The sequence below is a fragment of the Centropristis striata genome, chromosome 16, assembly GCF_030273125.1.
Source record: "Centropristis striata isolate RG_2023a ecotype Rhode Island chromosome 16, C.striata_1.0, whole genome shotgun sequence".
Classification (NCBI taxonomy): Eukaryota; Metazoa; Chordata; class Actinopteri; order Perciformes; family Serranidae; genus Centropristis; species Centropristis striata.
The window spans coordinates 26,052,307-26,061,201 of record NC_081532.1 but is presented as its reverse complement, the minus strand read 5'-3'; the positions used below and the strand labels follow the sequence as shown (position 1 = coordinate 26,061,201).

Genomic DNA, 8,895 nt, shown 5'->3' with positions numbered 1-8,895 from the left:
ACACATGGGTCAAAAAATGACCCATTCATCCAAACTTGATTTAAAAGGAAATTACCTAATACTATAATAATAATTATAATAATAATAATAATTATTATAATAATAATAATAATAATAATAATAATAATTAGTTTCAAATAGTTACTTTAGCTGTAAGAGGGGCCAAACTCATATATTTAATATATTTAACATGTTTATGTATCATTTTGTCAGTGTATCTGGAAGGTATTCACAGTGCTTCACTTTTTCCACATGTTGTTATGTTACAGCCTTATTCATTGAATACATTTTTCCTCCCCACAATACCCCATAATGAAATTTTTGACTCATGTTGTGCATTAGAAGCGTAGTGATACAAAACAGGGTTTTATTCAAAAATTGAATTGAAATGAAAACAAAAAAATTAGGATGTATGATGATCAAAAACAAGTGGTTTGAGGAAAACCTGGAATACTGAATGATGAAATTAATTTATTGCAAATATATAGGAAATAAAAACTCAGTCAGGTCACTTTGCATCAAAGGGTTAAGGAACAGAGTGGGGGGGGGGCACAGCCGCTTTTTGCTGGCGACCCTGAGGGGTTGATCTATTCTATACCTTCCATGTTGTAAGTTTGCACAAGCATGTACATATGAAACGTTACGATACATGGGAATGCACAATGACGTAGGTTCTTATGTTGTTAGATTCAATACATTTTAATTGGTTAACTAGACTGGAAAAACGGTATTAACACACCTCCATGAAAAGAGAGAGAGAGAGAGAGAGAGAGAGAGAGAGAGAGAGAGAGAGAGAGTGAGAGAGAGAGTGTGTGTGTGTGTGTGTGTGTGTGTGTGTGTGTGTGTGTGTCTGGGCTCCAGGAGGACCGGACCATCTCTGGAAGGATCCTCAGACTATGGGATATTGATATTGAGGTTTGCTATCGGTGGAGCGGGGTCGCTCAGGTTGAGATCTTCTCTCTCTCTCCTCCTCTGTGCTTCATGTCTTCTTCTCCTCCTCTGAGGGCAGCGGAGCAACTTGAGCGGCTTCTCCGGAGGAGCGCGGCCGGCCGGCCGGGACTCTCAGGCTGCCGTGGTGTGTTTGAGGGAGGCGGGGAGACGCGGAGCAGACCGCTGCTCACCTCAACTTTCTCTCTTCCTGGCTGCTTCGCTCATTCAGCAGAATGCTCCAGTTCTCCACCATCAAAAAAACCACTAAGACCAGTCCTGAGCCGCGGCGGAGCTGGTAGCGGAGCAGCGGGCATAATGCGGACTTTGTGCCCGGTGTGAGCGCAGCGCTCTGCGGAGAGACGAGCTGACGGACTGGATGAGCAGCTCAGAGACTTACTGCTCTCCTGAAGGTAAGAAAACGGGAATTTAATGCAGGATCCCTGTTAATTAAGTTTCTTTTTGTGAACCGAGAATATATTTCTTATTCCAAAAAACACACACCATCAGTTCACTGATCTATGCTGTTCTTGTTGTTTTAATAGCACTATAAGTTTGTTTAATGCAGTTTAAATGTTTTTTTAAGAACTGAAGGGCCTAAATAATTCTATTTTATTTTATAATTTCAACACAAGATTATCAGAAAGAGTCATTATTAATCATATAAACACATGGAAAAGGCATGGTATTGTGTTATTGTCCCAATCACCCTACAGGAAATTGCCTTTCCATATAAACTTACTCCTGTCAGAATAAACAGTTTCAGACAGCAAGAAACAGACAAACTTGTACCAGTTTAGGAATAACTTCATAATAATCATTTTATGGGCTACACTTTTTGTCATTAATAGTCTACATCACTCCATTCGTTTTTAATAGGTGTTAAAAGCAGAAAAGGAAAAAAACAGCAACAAAACTCGTGGATTATAACCTCAGGTGGACTCTTAAAGCCACTAAATGAACTAGTCACTAATTCTCCACTTGGCCAGAGGTGCAAAACAACAACAGCAGTCTTCTTTATTCTAGGCTAGTGTTTTGCAGGCACATGAATATATGTCATAGGATTGATGCCGAATACCCTGCTATTTAAAAAAAAAAATGGTGAGTTTGGGACACCATAATTGGTCTCTGTTTGATTCCTTGTTTGACCCCAAACAAACATTACAAAACTGTTGACCTGCCTTGGCCACATTTCAATACAATCTGTCAATTGGCTGCTGCTGCCTGGTGCCATTTTATTAATCATCACTACCCAGCTAACAACCACTAATAATACATTATCATCACTTGCTAACTGTATTGCATTGTAAACATATGTGTGCAGTAGTAGCAGTAGAGCTTTAGTAGGGCTGGGCGATATGGACCAAAAGTCATATCCCGATATATTCAGGCTGAATATCGATATACGATATATATTCAGATATTTTTATTGCAAAGTGCGAGAGCAGAAGAGAGCAAATGTTCAGTCAAAGTCAAAGCCAAATATGACATGTTACAAGTAGTTTTATTGAAACTGTTTATTTAAGTATTTAAGTGAACATAAATACTGTATAACAACAGGAGTACCTTTTTTTTTTTTTTTTTTTTTGATCAAAGCTCCATAGAGTGCACATTTAAATAAATAAAAAATCTTAAATAAAGAGCCTACGAAATAAAACAGGCCAATCTTTTTCTGAAATAAATATATTTATATGAGAAAAGAACAACAAACATTACAAAATAACTGAATGTGACAAACTCTTGTAAGGTCAGCATTTATATATAAAGAAAGAAAAAAAAGTTGAACTATATTGATATATGTGATATGGTCTAATTCCATATCACATTTAAACATATATCGATATATTTTTTATATCGATATATTGCCCAGCCCTAAGTTTTAATCATCTTTTTTCTTTAATTCACCTAAATATTGAGGCTTTTGTTCATGAGCCAATAAATACTGATGCTGTAGGAAGTCCCTCCACTTTATTTAAATCTTATGACCTTGTGCGCACAGCAGCACCTTTCCTCATTGTGAGACGCCCACATCGATCTTAGTTTTGTTTCTGTGCAAGAAATTTGTCTCATCTTATCTCTGCTGACAGGCTGCGTTCATCACCATCCAGCAGTCCTCTCCTCCAGCCGGTAAAACTTCATGAATCAAGGGAAGGGAGGAATGCAGCGTCTAATTTAGCAAGAATTAAGAGCAGATATTGGGTTTTGTAGCAAGTCTTGTGGTAATACTGTATCTGCCACATCAGCTGACACCAACACTTTATTTAATCTCTTGATATTTCACCCCAACAATGAGTCTTTTCTTGTGCTCTGGGGCAAGATACTATCCTACAATGGCTTCAAAAACTCAACTCACGTAAAGCTTTTGCACTAGTGGTCGACCGATATACAGTTTTTTAAGGCCGATGCAGATACCGATTATTTTGACATCAGTCTTAACGGTTCTCCGATATGTGCTGCCGATTTTTTTGGGCCGATTCTTGAAGCCGATATTGCCTTTTCTCCCTCCATTTACATGATAAAAACAACACAATGACAACAAATGTTACACAAGTCTCAATTTAAACAAAAAAAGGAAACATTTATTAACCCTCTGGAGTCCATCGATTTATTGAAAATACACATTTTATTTACAGTAATAACTTTTATTTATTTATATATGATATGTAGACAAGCTGAGAAAGCCAGTTGAAAGTGCAATCATAGGAGCTTTCACAGTGTGCCATTTATGTTTCTAGACCATTTTTAAATTGTGAATTTTCTTGCTACAATGAAAACGATTACTATTTTTACTTTACATGCAAAAAGAACTGATTATTATTTTTTCTGCTGTTTTTGTGTGGGCAAATGGTACATTTAAATAAATGTTCCATTTCCATAGACACCTGTGTCTTTTGTTTGTATATTCGGTTCCTGGCAGCTTTATACTTAAAATCTGACTGTTAGCCATGTTTGTGTGGAGAAAAAGGAGCCATGCATGTGATGTAAGGACAGACTGAAAGATGCTAAACAGAGACAGACATTAATGCATAGGAAGTTGTCAAATTTGAACCAAAATCTCCTGGACTTCAGAGGTTTAACAAAACAAACAAAACATATTAACAGTTGTATAGCAAACAATGTGTATGTTGTTTTAGGCCTGGAGGTGGTGGTGCCTCAGATGATCCACATATTTGATGTTTTTCTTTTTTCCGGTATCAGCAGCAGCTCACCAGAGAATGGCAGATGTTGCACCGAGCCTTGCCTGCTGTTGGTCAGTAAAATGGGCTAATTGATCGGTGAACGCACGCACGTATCGGCCGATGCAGATACAAGTAAAAAAGGCAAATATCGGCCCGATGTATCGGCCGGCCTATATATCGGTCTACCTCCAATTTGCTCCTTTCAATATAGTCTGTTTTTTGTTTTTTTAAATGCTGTTTTTGTCAGTTTGTTCACATTCATGGTTATCAACTGTAAAAGAAAAAAGAAGTCTGAAGCCGCTTAGTGTATGTTTTCAGTTTAGATCAAGGCTCACATTACTAATCTTCCTATAGACTTTTTAAATGTATTTTCCCACCATTTCCCTGCCCTCAGAATCTTTTCAAATATAATTTCCCACTAGCAGTGTGTCTGACGAATATGTAACAACGCTGCAAGTCATTTGTATGCACACTGCTCTGTTCTCCCAATTTACAATGCTTTGCATCTGTGGGATTGAAGAGAAAGAGAAAATAAATCCTTTGGTCCTTTGTGGAAAGCCTGCATTTTGAGGAGAAGAAAGACTAATTTACCTATTATTACTATTTTGCAACAGGTTTCTGGATCCAAATGTCAAGTGAGAGAGAAGCTTTATCGTTGTGGAACCAGCAGTGTGTGACGTGAAAGGAAGGGAAGCGAGGAAGAGGACCTCCAATGAAAACCCTCCACTGTGTTGTACATCCCTCTGTCAGCATCAAGTGCCGTGAAGAGAGCTCTAAAAAGAGACGAGAGGAGAAAAATGTGATGAACTTTATTAATTTCCCCCGGCTCAATTATAGACAGTGGTTGGTGATGGAATCATATTGCTTGATGAGACCATTGCTCTTACGTTGGGAAGCTTTGGACAACTAATTGCCGAGGGATTACTCAAGACCTTTTTTCAGCACCAGACTGGACATGGTGGTATTATTAGGCAAAAAGCCAAAATCCAATGACTGTTGGATTTTTCTAATCCTAATGTCTTTATAATTTTTTCTCTGATTTTGTGTCTACATCTTTTCTAATCCAGTTGAAATGGAGATACAGTGGCGTTTATGGAGTAAAGACTGGGTCTCCTTTCTAAGGCCATGGATACCTATACTGTTAGGCCTTCACCTCCAGTTCTCTCGGGCCTCCAACTGTCCCGAAGAGTGTCGCTGTGATCGCACCTTTGTTTACTGCAACGAGCGGAGCCTGACCTCAGTGCCTCTGGGAATCGGTGAGGGTTATAAGACCCTTTACCTCCACAACAACCAAATAAATAATGCTGGTTTTCCATTGGAGCTCCATCACGTGGCGTCTGTGCAGACTGTGTTTCTCTACGGCAACCAGCTGGATGAGTTCCCCATTAACCTGCCCAAAAATGTAAGGGTTCTCCATCTACAGGAGAACAACATTCAGACGATCTCCAGAGCAGCTTTGGCTCAGCTTCTCTGGCTGGAGGAGCTGCATTTGGATGATAACTCCATTTCTACTGTAGGGGTGGAGGAAGGGGCCTTCCGTGAGGCGGTAAGCCTGAAGATGCTTTTTCTCACCAAAAACCACCTGAGTAGTGTGCCTATTGGTCTTCCAGATGATTTAAAAGAGTTGCGATTGGACGAGAACCGGATTGCGGTTATCGCAGAAGAAGCATTTAGGAATGTCACCCACCTGCAGCGGCTCCTGTTGGATGGTAACCTGTTGACAGATGAAGGGATTGCACCAGGGACTTTTCAGGACCTGGTCACCCTCAGGGAGTTGTCCCTTGCTCGCAATTCACTCACATACCCTCCCCCGTTCCTCCCAGGGGACGTTCTTGTCAAATTGAACTTTCAGGAAAATCAAATAAATGGGATCCCTGCCAGGGCATTCACAGGGTTGCACAAGCTGGAGAGGTTGGATATTTCTAACAACCAGCTGCAGTCATTGACAAAGGGGGTCTTTGACGGCCTTGTCAGTCTCAGGCAACTCACTGTTCGAAACAATCTTTGGCTGTGTGACTGCAGCATCAAATGGGTGGTGTCCTGGCTTAAATCTCTGCCAGCCTCACTCAATGTGCGAGGCTTCATGTGCCATAAACCTGAAAAGTTCCGGGGTATGGTGATCAGAGAGCTGAGTGCTGAGCTGGTCCAGTGCCCACAGAGCACAGTGACGGCACCCCTGTCCACTAAACCAGCAGACTCTGCTCCAATCCCATCCCTGTCATCTTCCCCAGAATCCCCCCTGGTCACTCGCTTTGTTTCCTCTTCCTCCAGACAACCCTTCCCCACGTTACCGACCCTTTACCCTGTCTTTTCAACCAGAGAGGAGGGGTTGAGGACTAAGCAACCTCTTGACCCCAGGAGGGACACTTTGCAGGTCACGTTTGCCATATTGAATGGCTCGGCTATCCATGTCAGCTGGGTGGCTGCTTTTCCAGTCACTGCCTACAAGGTGACCTGGGCCAGGATGGGCCCCAGTCTGACAGGGGACACCGTCAGGGAGAGGATAGTGGGTGGGGATCATCGGGGGATCAGACTGGCTAATCTTGAGCCAAAGTCCACCTACAGGATCTGTGTCATTCCCTTGGATGCATTCAATAATTACCGCCCCAAAGATGACACTGTGTGCACCGAGGCAATGACCACAGCTGCCTCTTTCAGCCCTGACAACAACAAAAAACCATCCGGCCCTGAGCAGGCCACACAGCAGGAACCCAGGTCACCTTTCTTGCTAGCTGGGCTGATTGGCGGGGCGGTGATTGTGGTGCTGGTGGCACTCCTCAGCATCTTCTGCGGGCACATGCACAAGAAGAGCCGATCCAAGTCTTCCACCCAGTGGAAATACAACCGGGGTCGGAGAAAAGATGACTATTGCGAGGCAGGCACCAAGAAAGATAATTCCATCCTGGAAATGACTGAAACTAGCTTCCAGATAGTCTCACTTAACAATGAACAGCTCCTCAAGGGAGACTTCCGCATTCAGCCTATTTACACCCCTAATGGGGGCATTGGCTTCCGAGACTGCCCCCTGGAGAACAACAGCACAGTTTACTGCAAGAACAATGTTCAGGATGCAGACTTTTGTGGCACATAATGGTTTCGGAGAGCATCAGGAGCATTTTTACAGACAACTATCCATGCTTTACTGGACACTGTACAGTGTTAATATTATTTGAAACCCCTGTGTCTTCAAGAAATGTAATTTATACAACTAAATGGACGTTATTATTTTTTTTATATATAAAACATTGGATATATAAGTTATTGGTTTCTGGGGTTCTGCTGTTTGAGTTCTGTGCACACAGACCAGCACGATCGTTTTTGGTTTTTAAGTCATTGTATGCTGTAACCACAACACATATTGAAATCCACACTGTAGCTGAACTACATCATACCAGTACTGAAACCAGCTGTGAGAGAGAAGGAGGAAAAAAGAGGCACAAATCAGACACACTCACCACCAGAGGGCATCGTTTTTTGAAAACCATGCAATCCAACACACTTTCCCCGTGACTGTTTTAATCAAATCATCACAATAATTTGGCACATTTTTTTAATTGCCACAACAGTCTAAAGAGGTGCAAATGGTTGTATTCATGCAATGGAAAGAGGGCATATATTTATGCAAATGGGTTTTTCTCTGCTTCAAAAGAAAATGTAAAGGTCACACATTAAATATTCACAGAAAGTGGCAGGCGGCAGTGCTTTCACCTGCTTTTCTAGATTGATATCACAGTTAAGGGGTCATATTATTAGTGCTAGCTGTGTTTGATGGTGGGTGTCACAGAGTGAGCAGCAAAAAAGCACATCTGCCATCTATTGTATGTTTAACTCATTAAGAAACAAGAAGAAACTCTTTTCCTTTTGTTCAGCAAAAATCATTTTACGGTAAAACAGTTTATATGTGCCTTGAAGTTAACAGCTTACAGTGTCTTTTGAATCCGTGTTTTGCACAAAAGGTGTACTGTATATACATTCAACTGAACTGTTGTTGAGAAAATCTTGTTCTTGATTATTTATTTACCTCATTACAAATTTGATTAAAAACATATCTCTAATTATCCATGTTGTGTCCCACAATGACAATCACTGACTCAGTTACAGCAGCAGTTAAAAGTGTACTGATGTCGCAGAGTTCAGCAAGAGTAGCAGAGTTTTGTTTGTGACTTTTTAGCTTGCACTTATCATCCTCCAAGGACCATTCCCTCCCCAAAGAGAGTGCACTTACTTAACACAAAACTACATGGAAGCAGCCTCAGCAGTGAACTGTGTGCAGCTGGTGGACTTCACATGACAAGTCAAAGCAGTGGCTAGCAGCTGTTGTGGATTATAGGGTTATTTTGTATGTAGATTAAGAATTCAAGTAGTATTTAATGACCAAGCTGTCAGCACTCTCTACAGCGTCAAATAGACCTTTGCTACTACAACTTAATGAGCTAACCTGGAGCTTCCCGTAATGTGAACCTAGAAGAAACATGTGAGGTCTAGGTTCTGCCTTGTTATACACTATGTTTTAGAAACCAGAATATTTTGGATATATGGTATTGAAAAATGTGACACTACATGGTGAAACCGGGAAAACGTCCATTCTCATGTCTTGAATTTAGCTTGTATAGTGAAACAAACCTCCTTGTAGTGATGTGTCGGTCGCAAACGAGCCGCTTCAAAGAGCCGGCTCTGATAAGTCAACGATGGGAGGGGTTTTTTTTGTTTGTTTTTTCTTACTTTTCTCATTAGAAAAAGTACCTGTGGGTACTGCAGATGCTGACTACAGGTGTCACCTGCATGCTGT

At 41.1% G+C, this 8,895-nt stretch overlaps 1 protein-coding gene across 1 annotated transcript; it reads left to right on the top strand.

Moving 5' to 3' along the window:
• Positions 1-987: 987 nt before the first annotated feature.
• si:dkey-87k14.1 (leucine-rich repeat transmembrane protein FLRT2) lies at positions 988-8,643 on the top strand. The gene is made up of 2 exons (XM_059353880.1): positions 988-1,340; positions 4,721-8,643. Exon 2 carries the CDS (start codon positions 5,179-5,181, stop codon positions 7,195-7,197), a length of 2,019 nt encoding a protein of 672 aa, XP_059209863.1. The 5' UTR covers positions 988-1,340; positions 4,721-5,178; the 3' UTR covers positions 7,198-8,643.
• The last annotated feature ends 252 nt before the right edge of the window (positions 8,644-8,895 follow it).

What these genes read in the sequence shown, in the direction of transcription:
- si:dkey-87k14.1 (XM_059353880.1), top strand. Translation starts at nt 5,179, where the DNA reads ATGGAGATACAGTGGCGTTTATGGAGTAAAGACTGGGTCTCCTTTCTA.